The 25,944-nt window shown below is 38.3% G+C and overlaps 1 protein-coding gene across 2 annotated transcripts; it reads left to right on the forward strand.

Moving 5' to 3' along the window:
- The first annotated feature begins 484 nt into the window (after nt 1-484).
- N6AMT1 (N-6 adenine-specific DNA methyltransferase 1) lies at nt 485-13,146 on the forward strand. 2 transcript variants are annotated; one of them, XM_046647942.1, is made up of 6 exons: nt 488-756; nt 2,726-2,812; nt 3,544-3,634; nt 7,056-7,139; nt 10,687-10,828; nt 11,767-13,145. In XM_046647942.1, the coding sequence occupies exons 1-6, from the start codon at nt 581-583 to the stop codon at nt 11,892-11,894; spliced, it is 708 nt and encodes a 235-aa protein (XP_046503898.1). In that variant the 5' UTR covers nt 488-580; the 3' UTR covers nt 11,895-13,145. The 2 variants fall into 2 exon arrangements, with proteins under 2 accessions (XP_046503899.1, XP_046503898.1); XM_046647943.1 differs by lacking the exon at nt 7,056-7,139 and having other exon boundaries at nt 485-756; nt 11,767-13,146.
- The last annotated feature ends 12,798 nt before the right edge of the window (nt 13,147-25,944 follow it).

The following is a 25,944-nucleotide window of genomic DNA, read 5'->3' on the forward strand; positions in this document are numbered from 1 at the left end:
CATGAGAAAATGTGTGTTTCAACGTTTAAGGATGAAAGAATGACAGTGAAAGGACAAAGACATATTAAGGAAATGATACAAAACAGAGCTAGATTATTAGCATTCCAAATTCAGCAGTATATTAAAAGAAAAACGCATCATCTTGCTTGAGTGAGATTTATAAAACGAGTGCTTTCGTGAGCCAACATCAGGAAGGCAATTTTTGTAATATACTACAGTAAAAACTTAAACGAAAAGAAATCTTAATCTCAAAACTTAAAGTTCAGTTGATATAAAAAAAGAAAAGAAGTTTAGTAAGCATTATGTATTTTTGCAAATCTTTGCAAACTAGGAATAGAAAAAACTTCTAAATCTACAACAAAAAAAATTCCCCTTAGAAACAACAGGATGCCCTCTAATCTAACAAACTTTAATATTCTAAAGAAGAAAGCAAATGTCACTATCGCAGATTACCATGCAACCGTCTGCTTAGAAATCCCAACAGCATCTACTGACAAACTTGTCAGCAGCAAGTCCGGAGGCGACTCTCCGCCTCCAGCGCCCCGCCCCCACTGCCCGGCCTGCGCTCGCGCACTTACGCATGCGCGCTTTGAGTGCGTGCGCGTGGGGCGGAGAAAGAAAGATGGCGGCGCTTGGACTCCCCACGCCACTGCATGGGCACGTGGGCCGCGGCGCCTTCAGCGACGTGTACGAGCCCGCGGAGGACACGTTCCTGCTGCTGGACGCACTCGAGGCGGCGGCGGCCGAGTTCACGGGGTGCGAGGAGGGTGCCTGCGGGAGGGGGCGAGGGTCCTCGAGCGGTGGCAGCGGAGTGCCGAGGAAAGGACTGGCGCCGCCCTCCCGGAGAGGAGGCGGGGTCGGCCCACTTCGCGACATGCGACACCAGAACGCTGTGACTCACGGTTTTCCTGTAGTTACACGGAATGAGTGTGCCAGGCATCTGCCTACCCTTGCCAACATGGTGGTTTCGTCTCAGGGGCTTCATGCCTCCTTCCCAAGCCAGGATGTATCTTTTTCCTTCCAACTGTTTACTCTGAGGAACACGTGCCCGAGAGTAGCGATGTTGTAACACATCCAAAAACAAAATATCGGAAACCATTGCTGCTTATTAACATTAAAGTTTTTAGTCAATATTGAGGCCGCGTGGCATTATTAATTTACTCAATACGTAAAAGCGCTCAAGCAACAGAAGGGCACAAGGCAGAAAGGAGGTGGTGAGACACGGCGGTGGGGAAGTATATTTGAACCCAGTGAATAGCTTACCCAGCTCTGCAGCGACAGCCGTTAGCCACATACGGCTACTGAGCACTTGAAATGTGGCTGGTGCGACAGAGGAACCGAATTTTTCATGTAATTGTAAAAAATTTAAATAGTTAAATACGACTAGTAATCTCTAGCACCTTATGTTAAAATTGACTTGTTGAAATGCTTGCTGTGAATTTCAAATTACATAAAAAATGAGCACCTCCGTGTAACTTTTTTAATAACAGGAATTTGGGTAATTAGATTTATTTGGAGATCAAGACTTGAAATGGGTTTTCTCAGGATGAAACAAACAGCTGTCAGCCTTCAAAGATGTATATTGTGTTTATTTATCCCTCTTAAACTTGGTCGGATTTTTCCATGTATAAGATGTCCCAACTCTTATTAAACTAGTGTTTCATTGTAAACGATGGAACTTTTGGATTTACTGGAAAATAGAGTGGAACAGAACTGTTTTATAACTTATCTTTTATTCTCAAGATATCCCAGAAAGGTTTACAAGCACAGATTGCATTGCAAAGTATGCTGTAAAAGGAGCTGATTTTGTTATAAAGTCTTGGATATTTCTGGTCTTGGAATTCTAATCATTTATGAGACCATGATAGTTATTTTCAAATAGAAGCCACCTGGTAGGATTCAACCAAGCCTTCTACAGCATGATAAAGCTTGTCGGATGTGTAGACTAGTTCCAAAAGTGAGAAACCCTGAGAGTTTGTTGTGAGTAGTTGGGATATTGGGTGCTAGAGAGGCTGCTAAATCCTATCAAACCTATTTCTGTAATGGGGATAATTGGTCCTTTTGATGCATATATAAGATTATAGGCAAGGACATAAATTTAATTGAAGGACAAAATACAGTAGAATGAATTTATTATATTCAATAGCATTCTTAAGATTATTATAAGATCAGACATTTGGGTATTTTCCCAATTCAGCATATAGCTGTAAAAATTAAGGAATTTCTTTGCTGTAAATTTATCATCAGTAGATTGGGGGAACTGTTTTTCCCCTAGGGTGTGCTGATGGATTTATGAATTACTTTAAAATGATAGAGAAACATCACTCATAAATATTTTAATAATACTAACCATCATTGTAGGAAATGCTAAACTAGGAGCTCCTTGTGGAAAGGGCTGATGTGTTTCATATTAATATTTTCAACCCTAAGTTAGCATTCCATAGTTTTTGTGTAGTGTTTTATAGAAATTCACTGAAAGCCATCTATTATGTTAATATTTTACAGACTTAAATTATACACCAAAAATTTTAACAATTTTGAGTTATGCAATATTAAATGAGCATGACATGGTTGTTGGAAATTAGCTTATTTGTAAATTTCTATTTCCATATATTTACAGGCGAAGGATGATGCTGGAGAAATAGACATTAAAAGTAGCATGAGTTTTTTGTGATGTATATTTTAATCCTGCTGTACTAATATTTATTTTATTTTGTTTTTTTAGAGTGGAAATATGCCTTGAAGTAGGATCAGGGTCTGGAGTGGTATCTGCATTCCTAGCCTCTATGATAGGTCCTCAAGCCTTGTACATGTAAGTGTAAGTATATGAAATTCATCCACGTCTTCCACTAAGAGATTGGCTGTGGGTATGATTGCTTGAATGAAGGCATTTTCGTAAGTAAATAATATGTATCTGATAGTGTCTATTTAAGTATAGTAAGGACTCAGATTGCAAATTATGCTTCCTTAAAAGTTATAACTGTATGTTCAAAACTGTTCCATCATACTACATAATTATAAACGCAGCATAATAATTGTAAGACATCTCTAAATTTGAACTTTTGTTCGGGTAAATAATTTGGTTATCAGAAAAAAGTTACTAAAATTTTTTTTAGAAAATTTGAGAATATAGAAAGTATAAAGAAGAAAATAAAAATCTCCTATAAATTTTACCACACACAGTCCAAGTGTGTTTCCCCTATTTTCATTTCCTATGTTTTTCATTTAGCATTGTATCATGAGCATTTTCCTTTCAAAACTTCCTTTTAAGTTTCATTTTGGTGGTTGCGTAGTATTCCGTTGCTGGATTCATAACCTGGTAAATTACTTCAGATGTGTGTGTAGGTGTATTCTACTCTTGAATATTACATTAATCTTTTTCATCAATATAACAAATATTTGTCCTATTTCTATTTGCCATTGTTAAAGCCTTCTAATTTTTTTTCTAAATCTGCTTTATATAAAAGGAATGGAACATTCCCTGAATTTTAGTAACAGGCTGGTATTATAGACATGGGCTATAGTTTTCTTTTCTGTTTACAGGTGCACTGATATCAACCCTGAGGCAGCAGCCTGCACCCTGGAGACAGCCCGCTGTAACAGTGTCCACATTCAACCAGTAATTACAGATTTGGTGAGCTATTAATCCTTGTCCAACAATAATTCATTTCCTTTTCAAATAAGTTAAGATCAAGATGATTTAGGTCAAAGAAACTTAAGTGATTAATGAATTAGCTGTTAACCCACTAAACAGTATACCACATAATTTATAAATTCTTAACTGACATGATCCATCTTTTCACAATTCAAAGGGACTTTCCATTAGTTTTTGTAGATCAGGCATGTTTTGATCAGAAACGATAGTCCAGTTCAAACTGAAATAAAAAGAGTGGCTGGCTTCACGCACAGCTGGCTCCAGGAATTCAAATGATGTTACAGGCATCTTTTTCTTAGCTCTGAACTTCTCTCTGGTGGCTCTATGCCTAGGCAGTCTTTCCCTTCATGATATCAAGATGTTTGCATGTCTCTGTCTTATTTCTCAGCAACCTCCCACAGAAAGATACCCTTTCTATTCAGTTACTCTAGCAGAATCCCCAGAATGAGTATCGTTTGTATCCACTTGGGTCGTGTGCCTCTCTCTCAGTGTCATACGTGGTCAGGGGGGATTAGAATAGGGACGTGATTGGCTTAGGCCTGAGGCATAGTCCCACCCCGGCAGCTGGATTTCGATGCGCCCCACCCAGCCACTTGGATTGAGAATGAGCGGAGGTAGAGCTTCCCCAGTCAAAGTCAAGGAGATGTAATCAGAGGAGAGGGGACGGGCTCCTGCACAGGTGAAAGCAGATAACAACTGCAGAAGCATCGTTCTATTTTAACTAACACATCATCCGTTTTTCAGGTGCAGTTCTTTCAATACTGTAGATTATATTAGTAAAACTTAGATAATTTTGGAATTTTTTTAATTACAAATGTGAAATGCCTTTTTATAAGGAAATATAATAGCATGTACCAGGTGGGCCTAAGAAATATAAAATGCTTTCTGTGCTTCTTGACCTGTATTATTCTCTTACTGATAAGGCTAGTTAGCATTTCTCTTTTTTAAACCCAAAAATGATTTTGAAGCTTAGAAGGAATTAAGCCAAAGATGTAAGAAATTCTTTACGTATTACTAGAAATTTTTCTGCTGTTAAAAACTAGATTAATTTAGGTAGACTTCTATTTAAACTAAGAGTTAAAGGGCTCTGAATATTATGTGCCTCTTGCATGAATAAAGTGCGTTTTGCTGGATGGATTTAAAATGTCTTGTCAGAGGCCTTTTTTGCTTACTTCTCAATTCTTAGAAATCTTCTAGTGCTCTGGGACTATCCAGAAGCTGACTATGGATGGGTGAGGGATACCTGTAATTAGACTTTATAGGTAGCCCACAGTGACTTTCTTATGTAAATCCATTTTCTTTTTAACTTCATAATTTTCTATATTTTTAATATCAATTTTTCCCTTTATTTAAAATCCAGCACTACAACGATTACTAGTATATAGTACCTTAGGACCATCATAAATAGCTACAAAGCAAATTCTTTTCTAGTTTCCTTACTCAACATTTGTGGAAAATTACACTTTGGACTTTTTTAACAATTTAAGAAACTTAAATTCTTTATGGAATTGAAAACAAAGCTTTTGGTTGTTTCACATGTATTTCCTCACTTTCCAACATCATTACTAGAAGGTAACAGCAGAGTGACTAGTCATCTTTCTACTTACAGACAAAGATACACCTGAATTACTTCCCCCAAATGATTCTCTTTTCTCTTTTTAAATGAATAGTGAAGAAAACTTACCTCTGTAATGTCCCTTCAAAGCTACTATTCATGTGTTCTCCCTGAACTGCACAGGTAACTGGCTTATTAAGATGCTGTAGATGGGATTGCTTTTAGAAACCTGGATAAAATGGAATTCTCAGGCTTGTTTCACAATGTATGTAAGTAGCTCAGTGATGTGCCCACTACTTAGATAGTATGACTGAGTATTAAAATAACTTGGAATCCCATGATATAAAAGCTGTTCTCTCTTTAATTCTCTTTCAGCCATTCTGATTCCTCTAGGAGGAGGTCTTAGTTTGGTGCCGTTCTTTAACACCTTTTAAGCACTTACAAATGCCCCTTTAACAAAGAGAGAGCAGGCCTAGGTCACTCTTAGACTGGCAACAGTAACTATAACAATAACACACTTTCATTTTTATTGCATTTATTCTCGTGGTCATTTCTATTTCCAGGAAGCAGTACTGATTTTCCATTAATGGAAACGTAATGTAAGTCTTCTTTTACAGCAAATTTATTTAACCAAAAAAGGTCCATTTAAAGAAAAATATCCAGGGGGCTGGCCCCTTGGTGTAGTGGTTACGTTTGGTGCACTCTGCTTCAGCAGCCTAGATTTGCTGGTTTGGATCCCAGGCACGGAGCTACACCACTTGTCAGCATGTTGTGACAGTGACCCACATACAAAATAGAGGAAGATTGGCCCAGATATTAGCTCAGGGACAATCTTCCTCAAGCAAAAAAAGAGGAAGATTGGCAACAGATGTTAGCTCAGGATGAATCTTCCTCATCAAAAAATTAAGATTAAAAATAAAGAAAAATATCCAGTAAATAATGGTAGTAACCTGTGCATATATGGGAAACATGGCGAGAATGATAATAAAATAACTAGCACTCTGGACACTACCTTGAGGTACTGCAGTTAGTCCATCTCAAGAAACAGGCTCAGAAGTCATGGCTAAGAGTCAGTACACAGTGATAATTGAAGGAAATGGCTTTAGGGGTGAGAACTCAACAGATACCATATTTTTACTTTCCTGTGCCTGTGAAGATACAGGATGACATGATCAGACATGATTCTTTAAATACTTATTTAATTCAGTCAGAGGAATACTTTAGCCCTAAATGCACTTTCTTTAAAACGACACTTTCTTTGTTCCATAGAAAATTGTACCCAGTTTAAAGATTTATAAAACGCCAACTGATGTTTCCAGTATCTCTTCCCACCATTTTCAGTCCTTTCTTTCTTTGATATCTAATTGTTTCAGTCAGTAAATTTATGAGTAATTAAAGACATAGAAAGCAAAAAAAAAAGTCCACCTTCTGATGTTTTCTATCATTTCATAAAATATTTCTCTTGCTTATAGAAAATAAATCTTTAAGTTAGCAGCTATAACTTTAGAGTTGTGTACAAATCTACGTAGAACACAGGGAAGCTTGCCTCTGACTTATTTTATCTTCTAAGAGTGAACCCAGAGTGTCACCATATAAGCTGTCGAGGAGCGGAGGCTTTCTGCAACATTTTGTGTTCATTCTAATAAATAGTTTAATTTCCTTATTTTTAGGTAAATGTGTATAATTTTTGTGTGGATGAAAATGTAAAAATATTTATGTCTATTTCTATCTACAGTTTTGGCCTTCTTACACATTTTTTTCTAGAACATGGGAGAGTATTTTTAAAGACTTATTTGTCTATTTAATTGTGAGTCTGCCCTAAAATTCTGACTGTTGAACATTTAGGTCAAAGGCTTGCTACCAAGATTGAAGGGAAACGTTGATCTTTTGGTGTTTAATCCTCCCTATGTAGTGACTCCACCTGAAGAGGTAAATCTTACAACAGATCTTTAATTGCTAATATTTTCAGCTATTTTCTCTCTAAAATCAAATAGACGTAATCATGTGACATCAGTCAGCTGCCAATTAACACAGACTGCTTTGATTTTACTTCTAATGGTCAATAAGGGGTACTATCGGTAGACATAGGAAAAGAACCTAAAACTAATGGAAATACAAACTGTGACCCATATTCATCCTTAAAAATCCCATCCAGATCAGGCCATGGTGTTTAAATTCGTGTGTGTGTGTGTGTGTGTGTATCCTTTATCACGAATGACAAATTTGCAAAACAAAATATTGTTAATCAACCTTAAATTCACATGGGAACTCTTTCTGAAAGTCTCAGGTTTCCCCCTTTCACAGGTATTATTAGGGAAGTTTGGGGTGGGGAACCAATTCTCATTTCAGGTAGGGAAAAGAAGTAATCTTGAAATATATGATTTTAAAAATCTCACTAGTGAAGGGATAAGTCATATTAACCATTTCCCAATTTAAAGAGAGAATTTTCAAGGCAGACAAAGTTTAATAATGGACTGAGGTTAGCTTTCCTTTGAATTATGTACCTACTTTATTCATTGATGATCTTTCTCTGGCAAGGATGATAAATACTGCACTTACCTCTGCCAGGATGGAAGAGGTCTATATAGCTGCTATTAATACTGATGGCAATTAAGCAACTAAGAAACTTGCTCTGCTGACATATGAACTCATATGAGAAGGAAAGTCATTGTCATAAGGTGAACAGCAGTTGAGGGAAATGCAACTTAATAAAACTCTTTAGGAAAGGACTATGAGAATAAGTATCAAGGGTGATAGAAATGTTGCAGCCCAATAATCTCAGTCCTTGAGATCTAATTTAAGAAAATCACCAATAGAATAAAAGTTGAAATTCACAAAAATATGTTTATTACATCTTTATTTATGATGGCAAATAATATGAACCCATATATGTAACAGAAGAGAAACTCTTAAGTAAATCGTGGTCTATCAGGTCTACTACTGGAAAGTCTAGTGAATAAAGAGGAGATTCTGGGAACGTGGGGACATGAATGGGCTTCCTTTCGCCCACATTCCGCCTACTATGCGCTTGCTTCTCCTGAGCCATACAGCTGCTAGGGCATAGAGATGATTGAGCATAGGCAATGCCCTGGGCTCTGTTACAGTCCCAACAGAGAGAGCTAGTGTCATAATTTCCATGAGGTGAGCAATTAGCTGGAGACTGCAGCACAGCAAAGATTTCCTAGAGCTTATATATATATATATTTTTTTTTTTTGAGGAAGATTAGCCCTGAGGTAACATCTGCCAATCCTCCTCTTTTTGCTGAGGAAGACTGGCCCTGAGCTAAGATCCGTGCCCATCTTCCTTAACTTTATATGTGGGATGCCTACCATAGCATGGCTTGCCAAGCGGTGCCATGTCCATACCTGGGATCCCAACCGGCAAACCCCAGGCTACCGAAGCAGAACATGCGAACTTAACCACTGCGCCACTGGGCCGGCCCGTATCCTAGAGCTTAAAAATATGTTTTACAAAGTAAAACATTAGGAAATGAATTAGAAGAGGATGTGGTCTTTTGTTAAGATCTGAATCAGTGGTCTGGAAACCAGGTGAAAGAAATATTTCAGTGCCCAGAGCATGAAGATAAAAAGAAGGAAATCATGAAGTTAACAGACAAGAGACTTAGAGGTGAGATCCAGGAGACAGAATATACAAATAATAGGAGTTTGTGCATATAAAAGACTGTGGCTGCAGTTACTAGAATATCCAGAAACATGGGGTCACATCCTGTTGGTTTGTGCCTGTGACCTATCAAGGATCAGGAGCAGGCATAGCAAGGCCCAGGTCAGGAAGGCAGCAAACCACCAAACATGACTCCTCTCTGTGAAGACGGAGAGTCTCCTCTGTGCCTGTAAGAATGTGGCTGGTGCCAGGAGATCTTCCCGGAGGGTCATTTCTAGTGCAAGCAGATAAACCCAGCTGAGCATCCCTGGGGAGGCATCTAAACAGGGTCCAGCACAGAGGGGTCCTAGTCCATACTGGAACAGAATGATGGGAGACAGACTTGGCAAAGGCTGTCATCACCATGCACTCTGTCCACAGACCACTTTACCTGGTAAAACATCCAGAGAATGGGCTCTACCAAAATAAGGGAGTAAACCAAGGAAAAGGAAGACATGAGTCCCAGAAAAAGAGGGCATTCTAGGAATGCCAGGAAAGGGAAGGCTCCAGGAGGAAAGGCCAACAAAGAAACAGAGGAACTGATAAATTCCCTAATGTGATTAACTCTGGAAAATTGTATTGTGAAGCTTAAGATAGATATGAGAGTAATTTAAATTAGATGCAAACAAGTAAGCAAATGGACACAGTGAATGCCTATTAATAGCTGAATAAGATATGATAGGTGTCCACTGTAAAATATTATGCAGCCATTAAAAGAGGAAATTACTACTATACCTGATCACTTGAAGAGATTTCCATAAAGTGTTGTTGAGTGACAAAAGCAAGATACAGGTAAGAATGTAGAATAGAATCCTGTCTTTGTAAAACATGGACAAGAAGAAAAACTGTGTGTGTGTGTGTGTGTGTGTGTGTAGAAGATGGGGGAGGGGCAGACAAGCAAAACAGTAAAAGGGAGAAGTATAGTTTTTCTGAAGCAGGTGTATGAACATTTCTCTTATTTGTAAAATTATATATATACATGGTTATAGGTATAAAGAGATTATTTTTCATAGTGAAACATATGCCATGTTGAATGAATAAGAGCAGAAGGCACCATTGTATGTAAATAATTTAAACTAAAATATGGACAAAAACCATTTTGAAGGAAATAAAATAGAAAATAATTGTGTTAGGGTTAAAGTAGTTTTTGAGTGATTTTTTTCCAAAATATTCTTTAGTTTTAAAAACAATATATAATGGTAAGGATCTAAAGATTTTTAATGCTATATAAACTCTCTGGGGTTTTGTTTCTACGACATAATTAGATCATAGGAAAAAGTGCTTCAGTGCGCTTTATGTAACACACAGGTTCCTGAGAAAGGTCTCTGTGGTTCATACCATAATCTAGTAGACTGCCAGATGCGCTGGGGCCTTTGAAACTTTGCTTCTGCAAAGGAGATCTCGTATGCTACAAGTTCTCCCTTCTAGTTTAGGCATTGTATTAATAGTAACAGCTATTATTAAGCCCTTAATATGTGCAGGGCACTGTTCTCAAACTTTAAATATACTCCTTCATTTATTCCTAACAGTGGACAAAAGCAATTTTTTATCATTTTTCTAATTTTACAAATTAAACTATTGTTTTCTAATTTTACAGATAAGGGAGGAAACTAATTCACAAAGATGACAAACTTACAGAAGATCACACATGCTAGGGAATGGTGGGGCTCAGATTCAACCTTACTGCCCCTTCATCAGCAGTAAAGGATAAGATATACACTTGTTTGCTGAATGTTACTTGTCAAAAAGGTTCAGTTTGTGATTCTCAGTGTAATTTGACTTAAGTCAAAACAAAATCTTTCTAATTGGTCACAGGTAGGAAGTCACGGAATAGAGGCAGCCTGGGCTGGTGGCAGAAATGGTCGAGAAGTCATGGACAGGTTCTTTCCGCTGGTTCCAGATCTCCTTTCACCAAGAGGATTATTCTATTTAGTTACCATTAAAGAAAACAATCCAGGTAATTCAGACCAGTTGATCTTTCAACCATGTACATTGCTGAAACCAAAGTTAATGATATCAAAGGCTATAATTTATAAAGTAACCTGGAATATTAATGAATATAATCACTGACAATGGCTAATACAGACATAACATTCATGTTGAAAGAGGAGAGAGATTTTTGAGAGGTAGATTTTTCTGGTTTTAAAAAGTACCGTCTTTTGAGGGGTGGCGGGAGGAGTTTTCTCCCTAATTCTTAAAGTAATGTTCAAATACAAAATCAGTAATGTCTTCATCTCTAACACCTCACCCTCAATATTGTGAATATTGTCTCCACCTTCTAGCCTTCATGCCCTTGACAGTTCTGCTATATATTCCTGAGTTCATCCGAAGTTTTATCGTGAAACTTCATGGTAGGTAGAAGTGTTATCTTCTACCTTGGATCCTCAGCCCCTCACATCACGCCCTGATTACTAGGGGTTTTTTTGGTTTTCTTAGTTCAGTCTTTTTAGTGTTATTTGTTTACAAGAAGAAAATTTTGCTTTTGTTCAATACTGCTGAAAGAAATAAGCTACTCAATGTGCTACCACTTTGCAATGTCATTAGATGGTCTGCCCATATCCCCATTGACATTTTTCATCCAAAAGGAAGGATATAGAGCAGAAATTGGAGCCGAGTAACTAAAAAATAATCATTGAATGTAGTGACAAGTATGAGTAATGTTTCCATTAAGTCTAGAGTAGGCTACCACAGCATTCAGTCCGATTAGAATTCTCAGCAACACCTTGAAAATCCAGAGTGCTCTCATCTATCTGAAGTCCAAGTTCACTTCAGTAGATATTCACATCGTATACATTGTTTGTTCAGATGAACAGAATTGTTAAACTGTTAGTGATCATACACACTTCACCAAATGACGTAATTGGATTTTCCCTTTTGTTTTAATTTTCCTTTTAGAAGAAATTCTGAAAACAATGAAGACGAAAGGTCTACAAGGGACCACTGCACTTTCCAGGCAAGCAGGCCAAGAGCTCCTTTCTATCCTCAAGTTCACAAGGTCCTCACATACAGGGGGTGCTCCTTGAAGCTGAATGCTTTCCGCATATTTTGAAGCTCAAGTCATTTCTCGGTTAACAAGTAAAATGGTCAGAAATTTGTGGTACAGAAAATGGTAAAGGGTAGGGCATTCCCTTTTACCCAGGAATCAGGCCTACAGAAATGTTTGCACAAGTGCAAGTAAAAAAAAAAAAAAAATATATATATATATATATATATATAAAGTATATAATTTGCATTTTATATATTATATATATTACATACACAAAATATATATATAAAAGTTATATCATACACTAGAGGATGTTCATTTCAGCATTACTTGTAACAGCAAAACAATGAAGTTGCCTAAATGTCCATCAGTAAGGAATTACAGTATATCACTGTTACTGAACAGGAGTGACATATGCAGCCATTAAACATGAGTCAGGTCTGTATACACTGACTAGAAGGGGTTCATGATGTACTACTGAGTGAAAAAAACAAGTTTCAAAACAGTATTAATCTTTATGTATATTTTTGAAAAACCTACAGAGAATATGTTTGTATGTGTATATAAGAAATTCTCAGAAGATAAATAACAGGGAAATAGAGGAACTTTCACTCTTCTCTGGTGGCATTTGCACAATGATAATGTATTATTTTTATAATTAAAAAGTTTTTTATTTAAAAAAATTTTAAATTTACCTTACCTTCACTTGCTTGTTGTCTCCATTCCACTTCTGTTATTCAGAATGCCTTCTGCCTCTATTCTTCTCCCTGGTCAGATTTTTCCTACCTTTTATCCCCTGTCATATATTTCTGTTTTCTTCTTGCACATATGTTGCAAACTGCTTTCATTTTTTCTTAGATCAGGGAGAGTTGTATGTAAATAAACTCACCATTCTTAAGTTAGTCACATTTTAAAAACTCATGTGTCTTTCAAGAAATGGCAGATTAACTTTACTAAATTTGGGGACTTCTCTAACTTCCACACCATTTGAAATACATTTATCAAAATTAGTGAGCAGGACTGTGTAGGACCAAAGTGAGAGGAATCTAGAATTTATTTTTAATTTTGGTACATTCAGAATCACCAGATGAAACTTTTAAGATTACAGATTCCTAAACCCACCATAGACCCATGGAATCCTCTGCTGCCCAGACCTAAAACCTGTATGTTTAAAAGTGTACTTGCCCAAGCCAGCCCTGATGGCCCAGTGGTTAAAGTTTGGCGCACTCTGCTTTGGCAGCCTGGGTTCAATTCCCAGGTGCAGAACCACACCACTCTCCTGTCAGTAGCCATGCTGTGGCAGTGGCTCACATAGAAGAACCAGAAGAACTTAGGACTATACACAACTATGTACTGGGGCTTTTGGGGGGTTGGGGGGAGAAGAAGGAAGAAAGTTGGCAACAGATGTTAGCTTAGGGCAAATCTTCCCCTGCAAAAAATAAATAAATAAAGAGCTTGCAACACAGTATCTAGGTACATGCTGGCTGAATTACTTTAAAAAAAAAAAAAAACAAATGTACTTCCCAGTATTTCTTAAGGCAGCCTGCCAAATTTTAGAACTGTTACTTTAAATAGCACTTTCATTTAATCCTTAGGACAGTCCACAAAAAGGATACAATCCTCCTCCTTTGAAGTTCAGAAAGGTTAAATAACTTGCTCAAAGAAGCACGGTAGTAAAGGGTTAAGCTGGTATGACAACTTCAGACAGATCTGACTCCAAAAGCTGTCTTTCCCTTTGCTTATGCTGCTCTTAGCAGCCAAAATTAGTATTTACTTGAATCTAATACTGTAAATAGATTTGCCCTTCCCAGAAATAGTGTCATCTGAAATCTTATGATAAATAACCTCTTGTATCCCAGAAGGGGAAAAAAAAAAGATAAATACCTTCTTGGAATTTTATTGTGGGCTTTTAGTTATAACTTTGGGAAATGGGCTCCTGAATAGTTTTTCAAATAATGTTTAAAATACTTTTAAAGTTAGCTTAGAGGACTTCTATCAACATAGGAGACTAAAAACATAGAAATGCTACATAAAAGACACCAGAAACTTCGCATACATACCTGTTAGGGACTAAATTGTGCCCTCCCCAGAGTCATGCGTTGAAGCCTGAGTCCCCAGTACCTCAGAATGTGACTGTATTTGGAAATAGGGCCTTTAAAGAGAGAAATAAGTTCAAATGAGGCCATTAGGGTTGGCCCTAGTCCCGTCTGCTGGTGTCCTTGTAAGAAAAGGAGAATAGGACACACAAGAGAGATGCCAGGGATGCGTGCACACGGAGGAAAGACCATGTGAGGACACTGAGAAGGTGGCCATCTACAAGCCATGGAGAGAGGCCTCAGGAGGAGCCAACCCTGCTGACACCTGATCTTGGACTTCTAGACTCCAGAACTGTGAGAAAATACCTCTGCTCTTTGAGCCCCCAAGCCCGAGGTGTTTTGTCCTGGCAGCCATAGCAAACTAATAGCCAAAGGCAAGGAAATCCCTGCATTCTGCAAACGAAGACAGCAATACTGGTGTGAAAGATGGATGCTGATGTCATGGTGAGCAATGAGAACTGTGGCCCTGAGCCTGCATGAGGAGAGCGGCAGATCTAGCTCCCTTGGCATTAAAAAGAGCTGCTGAGAGATAGATAGATACATAGATAGATAATGATTGATAGGTATAGTTAGATAGGTAGATGATTGATAGATAACATAGATAGATAGGCCCTGTTTCCAAATACAGTCACATTCTGAAGTACTGGGGATTAGGGCTTTATATATATATAAAGAGGACCTGTAAAACCACATCATTTGGCCCAAGTGAAGTAGCAAAAAAATTAACTTTGGACCTTGAATGGAAAGAAAAATAGTAATGATCTATGAGAAATCAGACCCCAGGTCTGTGTTACACTCTGCTGTAGGATTTAATTTATACTGTTTGTGTGCAGCAGCAACATTAACATGAAAAAATTAACATTAAAATTATCTAGACCATCCATCACCAAGAAGTTAAGTACAATCAATGAGAGCAGAAAAAACCAAGAATTGGACACCTAAGGAATATAAATAGTGGAACTGTTATAGTGAGATTATAAAATGTTTGAAATATTTAAAGAATTAATGTAATCACAAAGAAAAGTGCTCAAGAAGATACTATTTGTAAAGAACAAATCCAAGGCAGCTTTTAAAAATGAGAAATAGAATTCCCGAAATCAAAAACCACGATGGGCAGGGTAAACTGATAGCTAAAAAGGCAATTAGTGAACTGAAAGAAGTTCACAGAATGCAGTCCAGAGACACGAAAAGAGAAAGTATAAAGGAAAAATAATGACTGGAGGATATAATGAGAAAGTCTAGCAAAACCAGAGTCCCAAAAAACTTAATAGAGGCAGTATTTGGAAAAATAACGGCTAATATTTTTCCAGAATTGACATTAAAAAAAAAAGAAATCCATGGGGCCGGCCCCGTGACCGAGTGGTTAAGTTCCTGCACTCTGCTTCAGCAGCCAAGGGTTTCGCCAGTTCAGATCCTGGGCGCCGACATGGCACAGCTCGTCAGGCCATGCTGAGGCAGTGTCCCACATGCCACAACTAGAAGGACCCACAACTGAAAAAATATGCAACTATGTAGTGGGGGGATTGGGGGAGAAAAAGCAAAAAAGAAGATTGGCAACAGTTGTTAGCTCAGGTGCCAATCTTTAAAAAAAAAATCCTGGAAGCACAAACAGGGTAAAGGTGACATTGCAAAACACCAAAGGCAAAGAGATCTTAAAGGGCAGTCAAAAGGAAGTTACAAATCACTATTGAGCAGGGGTCAGCAAACTGTTCTTGTAAATAAAATATTAGAACACAGCCGTGCCCCTTCATTGGTGTATTGCCTGTGGCTGCTTTGGCCTACAGTGGCAGAGCTGAGCAGTTGCAGCAGAAACCACGGAAACCATAGCCCACAAACCACAAAACAGTTATTATCTGTCCCTTTAATATGTTTGCCAACCCCTGCCATAAAGGAACTATAATTAAAATAACAACAGACTTCTCAAACAGCAACAATGGAAGCCAGAAGCCAGTGGAAAAACATCTTCAAAGTGTTGAGAATGATTCACCTATTGTGTTCCCAGCAAACCTTCACAAATGAGGGTTTAAAAAGTAACGTTTACAGATAAAAATGAGGGAGTTTACCAACAAGAGATCTACAATAAAGGAACTTTCAAAACATATATTTCAGGAAAAAGGAAAAAGCCCAGAAATCTCAAATGAAAGAATTACTGATGGCAAATAAAATGGGAACTATGTATGTAAATGCAAAAAACATTACATTAAATATTACTAATAATTAGAGTGTGATTTATGTGGTTTGAAAATAAGTAAAATACTGTACAGTTGCATATAAATTAGGTAGGACATTTTGACTAGGGTGAAAGTGCTCTCAATTCTTTGTATTGTTCAGGAGGTAAGGATTTTACTTAATTTTAAGTTAAATATTTAAGTATTGTAGGCTGAATAGCAACCCACAAAGACATCCACGTCCTAGTCCCTGGAACCCTGTTCACATAACTTTATATGGCAGAAGACTCTTCACAGATGTGATTAAGTTTAGGATTTTGAGATGGGGAGAGCATCCTGGAGCAAGTGTCGTATGAGAGAGAGGCCGAGGGAGAGTTTAATAAAAAGAGGAGGCGGTATTATGACGCTGCTGGTTTCGAAGATGGAGAAAGGGATCATGAGCCAAGAAGTGCAAGGAATGAGCTCTGGAAGCTAGAAAATACAAGGAAACAGTTCTCCCCGGAGCTTCCCAAGGGAGTGTGGCCCTGCTGACACCTTGGTTTTGGCCCAGAGAAGCCATTTCAGGCTTCTGGCCCCCAGAACTGTAAGAGAATCAATTTCTGTTGTTCAGAGCCACTGAGGTTGTGGTAATTTGTTACAGCAGCCATAGGAAACGAATACAGCATGGTCAAAGTTCAAGGGTAACCAGCTAAATAGTAGGAACAGGAGAGGAAAACAGCAAATTAGAAAATGAAAAGCCTCACTTAAAGAAAAAAAGGCAGAAAAAGACCATCCAAAGGTGAAGTGCTGTAATTTAGACAATCTCAGTTCTCCAAGTGGTTACATTAAACTCACTAAATAGACACGTTATGATTGAATTCGCTTAAATTTTCAATTATAGATTATAAGAGACTCATCTAAGTACATTTTAAGATGGGAAATAGAAAGATGGAAAAACTTAACAAACTGAGATAGCTACATTAACAGCTGACTGGACTGGATTGAACACTGTCCTCCCACAAATTCATGTCCAGCTGGAACCCGGGAATGTGCCCTTATTTGGAAATAGGGTCTTTGTGAATGTAATCAAGTTAATACGACCTCATGCTGGATTAGGGTGGGCCCTAAGTCCACTGCGACTAGTGTTCCTGTAAGAAGAGGGAATTTGGATATAGAAACAGATGCAGGGGGAAAATGCCACGCAAAGGTGAGGGAGATTAGAGTAATGAGTCTACCAGCTGAGGAAGGCCAAGGATTGCTGGCAACTGCCAGCAGCCAGAAGAGGCCAGAGAGGACTCTTCCCCAGAGCCTCAGAGGGAGCAGGCCGCTGACAGTCTGATTCCAGACATGCAGCCTCCGGGACTCGGGGATAAGAGACGTCTGTTGTTTTCAGCCACCTCGTTCGCGGTGCTTTGTTACAGCACTGCCAGGAAGCTAAGACACCGACAAGTCTAAAAGCATAAGCAGGGCTAGAAAGGAACACTAAGGAATGAAAAAGAGGTACACTTCACCAGGCAGCTAGTCAAAGTTCTAAACTTGAACGCAACTAGTAAAATGGCCTCTTACTATAGGAAATAAAAATAGAAATCCAAGTATAAATTGACAAATCTATCATACAGGAGGATTCCAAATCACTGCTCAATTACTACTGCATCAAGGAGCTATACAAAAAAGATGAAGGTAGGAGATTTGAACAATAGAAATCAGTTTGATTTATAGACTAATACAGAACTCTGGAACCAACAATTAGAGAATGCAGTAAGCATATATGGGATGTTTGCAAACATAATTACTTATTAGGCCAACAGCAAGTCCCTAGAAAATTCAAAGAATCAATGTCATATAGCCGGTATTGTCTGACTATAAAGCAATTAGGTTATAAATCACTAAGAAAAAGATAAATTTTAAAACTCTTCATACATTTGCAAGATTTAAAACATGCTTCTAAATAATTCATAGGTCAAAGAATAAGTAATAATGAGCATTTTTTAAAATTAGTGAATGATGAGAAAATTTCAATATCAGAACTTAGGGAATGCAGTGGAAGTAAAATTTAGAAGGAAATTTATAGACTTAAATGCTTATAAAAGAAAAGAAGGCTCAGAATTAGTATACTAGGTGTCCAATTTGAGATTTAGAATAAGTTCAAATAAAGTAGTAAAATGGAGAATATAATAAAGATAATAGCAAAAATCAGTTTTCAAAGAAAGATTCGATAAGATAATGTCAAAGGGTGAATATTTGAAGAATGAAAAATTCTGATTATATGGAGAAAGAAAAAGAGAGAAGGCACAAATGAAAAGATAATATTAGGAGCACTTTGATGCCAGTAATTTTTAAATGGACATGAAATAGACAGCTTCCTAGAGCAGTGCTTCTCAAACTTCAGTGCTCATTGCCATCACTTGGGGGGCTTGTTAAACCCCGAGATTGCTGGTAAACACCCCTGGAGTTCCTCATTCAGTAGATCTGGGGTGGGACTTGGGAATTTGCATTCTAACAAGTTCCCACATGTCATAGGTTTACATAATGGTCCCCAAAGGTATCAGGCCCTACTCCCTGGAGCCTGTAAATATTACCTATATGGCAAAAGGGTGAATATTACCTTATAAGGCTAAAGATGTAATTAAGGATCTTGAGATAGGGAGATTATCCTGGATTCTCTACGTGGGCCCTAAATGCAATCACAAGTATCCTTATAAGAAGGAGGAAGAGGAATCCTGACACAGAAGAGGAGCAGGTGGTGTGACCATGGAGAAAGAGAGTGGAGTATGGGAGCTAGGGAATGCCAGCAGCCACCTTGCCCGGAAGAGGTAAGGAACAGATTCTGCCTTTAAGCCTTGGAGGAAGCATGGCCACGTGGACACCTTGATGTTGGCCCAGTGACACTAATTTCAGACTCCTCAGCTCCAGAACTGTGAGAAGGTATTGCGATGGTTTGAAGCTACCACGTTTGTGGTAATTTGTGACAGCAGCCACAAGAAACGAATAAACCAATGATTCTGATGCTATCGGTCTTGGAGAAAAAAGCTTATCAAAACTAATGAGAAATAAGAAAGCTGAATGATTGTATCATTATTATGAACCCCTCTCCCCCTTAAAACTTCAGGCATATGATTTTACAGGTGAGTTTTATAAAATTTTCAAAGAACAGATTATTTCAGTTTTATACAAATTCTTCCAGAGAATCAAAAAAGAAGGCCTACCCCCTGTATTAGCCATAGTCTTTTCATCTGTGATACCACCATCTCCAACATTAACTTCCAAGGATGGAGAATGACACATGGGAGATTTCTTTTTTCTTTTACAGTATGCTTTTTTTGGGTGAGGAAGATTGGCCATGAGCTAACATCTGTTGCCAATCTTTCTCTTTTTCTTCTCTTTTCTCCCCAAAGCCCCAGTACATAGTTGTATATCCTAGTTGTAAGTCATTCTAGTTCTTCTATGTGGATGCCACCACAGCGTGGCTTGACAAGTGGTGCTAGGTCTGCGCCTGGGATCCAAACCTGCAAACCCTGGGCCACCAAAGCAGAGCTTGTGAACTCAACCACTCAGCCACAGGGCCAGCCCCAGGAGATTTTTACGGGCTAGTTTTATGAATGACTTCCCTCGCTTCCTCCTTTATTACCTTGGCCAGAACTCTGACATATGATCCCAACCTAATCTCCAAGTTCTGCACGTTAATTCAGCGATCTCAGGAAGGAGAGAAAAGAAAAGGGTGTTGCAGAGCACTTGCAGCTTCTGCTCTCTGGAAGAATTCTCACTGTTCTCTGAGTCAGCTCTGCCTTGTCTATTCTTCCCCTTGGCCACATCTGAGATGGGTGTTATCTGGTGCCACCACCACATACAGCACACAACCTCTAAGTCACCATGGAAAAGGAAAAGAGGATGGAGGAGAATTTTATGGGCCAGTCCTGGAAGTAGCAGACTTCTGTCCACATTCCAGTGGCTAGAACATCTGAGGGACTGGGAAATTTTTGCCACCAGCTTCCCACCCAAGGGTGGTTGTTTTAAGGTACATTCAAGAGTCACAGGTTTGTTTTGGGGGAGGTAGGCTCTGGGTTTCTTTGACAATAGATTTCCTCAAAAACTAAGCAGGCTTCCGAAACATTTGCTGACAGTCCCATATACCAGTCACTACATCCAATTTATTTTGTCCTAGACATAGGTCTCAAATCTGCTTTGTATCTTTACTTCTCACCACTACTTCCTCTCAATTAAATGGTGGAATTGGGTGGGAAGATGGCACTCTTGATCTGATCTGAATACAACTGTTGTTTTACTATTAAGGATCTAGAAGCTGTCAGATTTTTCAGTCATTCAATACCTCACATTTTTAGACTCTCTATGACTTTCCATTACTTCTTATAAACTGGTCAGTTTTTCCGTATAACATCTTGCCAAATTCAGTCAGTAGCAATCAACATACACTACAGACACAGTTTTCCAAGCTCTTCCCCTAAAGCCCAGTTGGCCCTTAAATATTGCCGGTCACAGTTTCACCAGTTATTTTGTCAGTGTATAACAGAGGCCACCATCTTTTCAGTTATTGATATCATTCTCCTCACCTCTTTCCAGCCCCCAAATGACAAGCAAAATGACGTATTTTAGGACTTTACCAAAACAGCATTTCACTTCAATGTACCAAGTTCTTTATTAGTGAGACAAGAGGAGATTTTTATTGCTTACTCATTTTAGAGCATAATATGTTTGTCCAGGGGGTGAGGAGTGCTCTGTTCCATTCAATCATTCAGACACTCAGGGTTCTTCTGTTTAGTACCACCATCACATTCAGCTTCTATGTCAACATGGTTAGGGGGAAAAAAAATGGTGGATCATTCAGGGAAATTTTTATGAGCCAGTCCTGGAAATAGCATAAGTCACTTTACACTCCATTGGTCAGATTTCAGTCAGATGTTACCAGTATAGTTGAACTGTATGCCCAAGAAGAGAGAATTCTTTCCCCAACTAATTGCATGAGGCAAGTATAACCTTAATAACAAAACCAGATAAGGATTATATAAGAAAGGAAGATGACAGGCCAATCATATCAACATAGAGGAAAAAAATAATAAAACTTCAACAAACTAAATCTTGCAGCATATATAAAACAGATGATTGCCACAACCAAGTTGAGTTTATCCTGGGAAAGTAAGCATAGTTTAATAGAAAAATCTATAAATGCCATTTATTGTTCTAATAGGTTAAAGGAAAAAAAACACATTATCACCTCAACAGATGTGTAAAAATATTCATTAAAATTTAAGATACTTAGAAAACTGCATGAGAAAGCACTTTATTAACCTGACATGACCTATATACAAGAAACTATGGCAAATATTCCTAAAGGAGAAACTCTGGAAGCATGCCCTTTAAAAATCAGGAACAAGAGAAAGATGCCATCTATCACCACTCCTATTCAACATTTCCACTGAAAGTTCTAGCCAGCAAAATAAGAAATATAAATGAAAAAGGATAGGAAAGGATGAACAAAATTGAGACTATTAACAGATGACATGATCATTTACCAAGAAAACCCAAAAGGAACTACAGACAATAATAAGCTTAGAAAAGTGGTTACCTATAAGATCAATATTCAAAACTCGTTTGTATTTCTATGCACTAGTCCCCCAAAAGAAGAAAAATGTATTTAATAATTTCCACTTACAATGACAACACAAATAAGTCACTGTGAAATGTCTCACGTATGCAAAAGACTAGCATGCATAAATTTTAAAAATTTGATTGAAAGATATTTTAAAGATCTAAATAAATGGAGAGTTACTCCATGTTCAAAAATAGGAAGACTCGATACCATAAAGACACCAATTCTTCCTATAGATACAGTACAATTCCAAACAAAATCCCAATAGATTTCCATCAAACTTGAACAAATGGCCAAGAACAGCCAATATACTCCCCAAAATAAGAGAAGTATGGAGATGCTTGACCTACCCAGATGTCAAATATTTATGATTGAACAGCAATAATTAAGACAATTTTGAAATGGCCCAATAGATAGACAAATTGAAACACAATAGAAAACCCACAAAGAAACGTGCACATATATAAAACTTACGTATGATGGAGATGCCAGCACAGATCAAATGGAACATTCTATAACTAGTACTGGTACAAGTGACCATGTATCTATAAGGAAAAAGTGAAATTGGCTTCCTACCTCACACCATATACAAAAGCCAACTAAAAGGGATTAAGGACTAAATATGAAAGGTTGAATTTTTTAAGTTTTAGAAAAAATATAGAATCAGGGTAGAAAAGTATTTCTATAAAATGATTTTGAAAAACCAAATAACCTAAAGGAAAAGATTGATAAATTCAGCTACATTAAAATTAAAGAGTTCTGTTCATCAAAAGGCACCATAAAGAAAATGAAAGACAACTCACACAGTAGAAGTTTGCAACACATATAGAAATTAGTAACCAGAACAAATAAAGTATTCTTACAAATCAGCAAGTAGAACAACAAAGAATAGAAATCCAATGTAAAAATGCTTAAATTACAATAGAGAAAAAAATATAAATTGCTAATAAATATATGGAAATCCCTACCATATTATTAATTAGGAAAACGCAAATCAAGACTTAAGTGAGATATTTTGGTCCCACTAAATTGGTAAAAATAAGAAGTCTGACAGTCCCAAGCATTGGTGAAGATAAGCAGCAGTGGAAACTCTTATCCACTGCCAATGAGCATGTCATCAGGCACAACCTTTCTGGAAAATAATTTAGCATTATCAAGTAAACTGAAAGGTAATTAGACTGTATCATCTGGAAATTCCACTTCTAGATATTGACACCAGAGTGCCAACAGGCACATACAGAGATGTTTCACAGCGACATTATTCATAATAGGAAAAACCGGAAACAACCTAAAATTTCTTGACCAAAATATAGATAAATTAGTAGTGGAAAATATCTGAAAATGAATGAATTATTCATCGATATGGACAAATTACACAAAATGTTAAATAGAAACTCAAGTTGGAACATTTATAAAAAGATTTTTAACAGTATGAAATCCATTTGCATATTGCTTAGACACATACGTACCTGTGGTGGGCAGAAGTCTCCCAAAAATGTCCAAGCCCTAACCCCTGGCACCTGTGAATGTGTTACATTGCATGACAAAGACGACTCTACAGACGTAATTAAAGTTATGGACCTCAAGATAGGGAGATTATGCTAGGTGTCTGAGTTGGCCCAATCTAATCACGAGTCCTTAAAAGCTAGTGCATAAAAACAAGCATAAAACAGCATTAAACATTGGCAGCATAAAACAACATTTATTTCGGAGGGTCAGAAATGCAGGAGCCTTTACTGGGTTGTCTAGGCTTAGGGCCTCTGAGGTTACAATAAAGTGGTCAGCTAAGGCTACAGTCATCTCAAGACTCAAATGAGGACAAATGATCCACTATTAAGATCACACATATGGCTCTTGGAGGGAGGATTTAGTTCCTTAGCATGGGGGTCTCTCTATAAGGCTGCTCACAATATGTCTTCTTCTGGAGCAAATGATCTGAGAGATAGACCAAGATGGAAGCTGCAGTCTTTTATAACGTCATGTTAGAAGTGACATAACATCACCTCTGCTGTATTCTATTGGTCATGCAAAGCCCTCTAAAGTCTCATCTCATTATAATGTCAACTCAGCATCTGGAATCTCATCATCTCATTTCTAACCTGTCAAATTTTCCCTTGTTTCTAACCTATAGCACCTAATGGGCCTGTTCAATTTAAGGCAGCAGACAGATGATGTGCAAGTAATCCTAAGCATGCTGAAATGGAGGACCCAAGATGTAGAGTCTGGCACATATAATGTGGCACTAGTGGAGAGTGGAGCTAAAAAAATCAGGTCTAGGAGTGGATAAGATCCCTCAGGTGTTGTTCCTTAAGTACAGCTCAAGTATAGCAACTCTTTATCTGTAGACTTGTGAAACTAAAGAGACAAGCTATCAGCCTCCCTGACACCCAACATACAACAGTGGGCCAGGCATACAATAATTGCTCTAGATAGTCCTGTTCAGGGGAGAAAATGGGAGACACAAAGCTGTCACTGGTCTATAGCAATTCAGCTTGGCAAGTGTTGGAATATCCTTGTTTGGGACTCAGTCCTACTCCTGCCCAGAAATGACTCTCTGTGGCTCTTGGTTCCACTCTCTGAGCTCTTGGTTCTATCCTCTGATTTTATCTTTTCTTTTTCTTTAAAGGTAGCATGTTTTTGCATCTGAGTAGTTTTCTCAGGCTGGTTCCTGCGTATAGACATGCAGAGGTCCAAAACCTCTTTTCATTTTGTATGGTCCTTGTCCCTTTCAGTCCAAGCTGTACTTCCACTGATATAATTCTCTTTAAAACTTTCAGATCTCCTGAAAATCTTTTTGGGGTTAACTCCATTAGATACATGACACACACATAAATCTTTTCAAGACAAGCCTTTCTCTACCTTGAGCTTCCGCTGCGATGCCTCACCGTTAATGCCCTTAAGCTTCCTAGAGGTCTGGTTTTTTGAGAGAATACATGAGGCACACCATTAAACTACTTAGAGGACCTTTATTCTGAGGGAAAATGCTCTGAGGTACCACCTTTGATCATCCTGAGGTCTTAGTGAAAGATTTTATAGTTATACCTTTAGCTTCATCTTTAGGCCATACTTTCCTGAGCATGCCCTGAATTTGAGTTTTACTAGAGAAGGTGAAATGAAAAGAGCTTAAGCTGAGTTTCACCATCATTCTCACAAATCTTTTAACTCCAACCAGACTGGCCTAGCTCCCTGGCACAGGCAGTAGAATTGGCAAGCAAACCGCATGGTTTAAGAGAAGAGAGGGAAAGGAGTGAGGTATACGTGAGGCTCACTGGTGGTCACTAGGGAGCTTGTTTCTAACTTCCAGCACTTGGCTGTGGGTCCTGCGGGAGTGCTTGTGTCAATGTGCCATAATAACATATGGGGGAGTGGACTATAGTGTGAAGGCCCATTGGCTCCAGTAAGCCAGCACTAACGGAGGTTCTACAGGGAAAACTGCAGGACACTGCACTGTCAAGAATGTAAAGGATTTGAGCTTTTACTCTACTTGCAGTCCAACAGGTTAGCCTGACATGGTTTCTCTGTTGGCAGAAGAAAGGAGGCTTCTGGGTCAGAGACAAAGAACTTTATTATTCAGCATGGCAATTAGTATAAGCATCAGCATATTTTCACCAGTTTCTCTATGCCTCTGAGTCATATGAGAGCAACATGGACGGACCCAGACGAATACCTGCACACACAGGGGGTTGCATTATAGGAAACCCTGAATTTAGCGAACCTTGATTTTTCATTATGGGCATTAAGCATGCCTTCCCTTTGCTGTGGAGAGACACTATGTTTACTAGACTGAAGAGTAAGAATGCCTGCTCTTTGCTTTAGAAGTGTCTTCTCTTTGCTATGGAGACACTATCCCTATCTTCTAAGGATGTTCACTCTACAAATATTCTTGAAAATATAATCCAGAGCAAAAGGCAGTTAGTGCCTTGCTTGCAAGACGTGAAAAAACATGAGACCCATTAAGAATGATCTTCCAAGATGCATCTTCAGCCAAGTAGGGAGAAGAGACCAGGGACTGGGGGCAGTGACTGCATGTGAACAGGGCCTTCTGGTGAGACATGGCAGTGAATAGCACAGCTCTGTGGCAAGAACCCCAGAGACAGGGTCTTCTGGCTCAGAGACTTCCCCTCCATGATCCTGCCACAATAGGGTAAGAGTGGGGATTCTGGTAGAAGGGTAGGTCCTAGTGGTCCAGTCCTATTCTGCAAGACAAATGACACCACAACTAGGCCTATGCCACACAGC

Source organism: Equus quagga, chromosome 21 (assembly GCF_021613505.1).
Source record: "Equus quagga isolate Etosha38 chromosome 21, UCLA_HA_Equagga_1.0, whole genome shotgun sequence".
NCBI lineage: Eukaryota > Metazoa > Chordata > Mammalia > Perissodactyla > Equidae > Equus > Equus quagga.

Bases quoted from the DNA above. Each gene is read 5' to 3' on its own strand.
- N6AMT1 (XM_046647942.1), top strand. From the start codon at position 581: ATGCGCGCTTTGAGTGCGTGCGCGTGGGGCGGAGAAAGAAAGATGGCG. The intron at 757-2,725 runs GTGCGAGGAGGG...TTGTTTTTTTAG, and splicing joins GCGGCGGCCGAGTTCACGGG to AGTGGAAATATGCCTTGAAG. The intron at 2,813-3,543 runs GTAAGTGTAAGT...TTCTGTTTACAG, and splicing joins GGTCCTCAAGCCTTGTACAT to GTGCACTGATATCAACCCTG.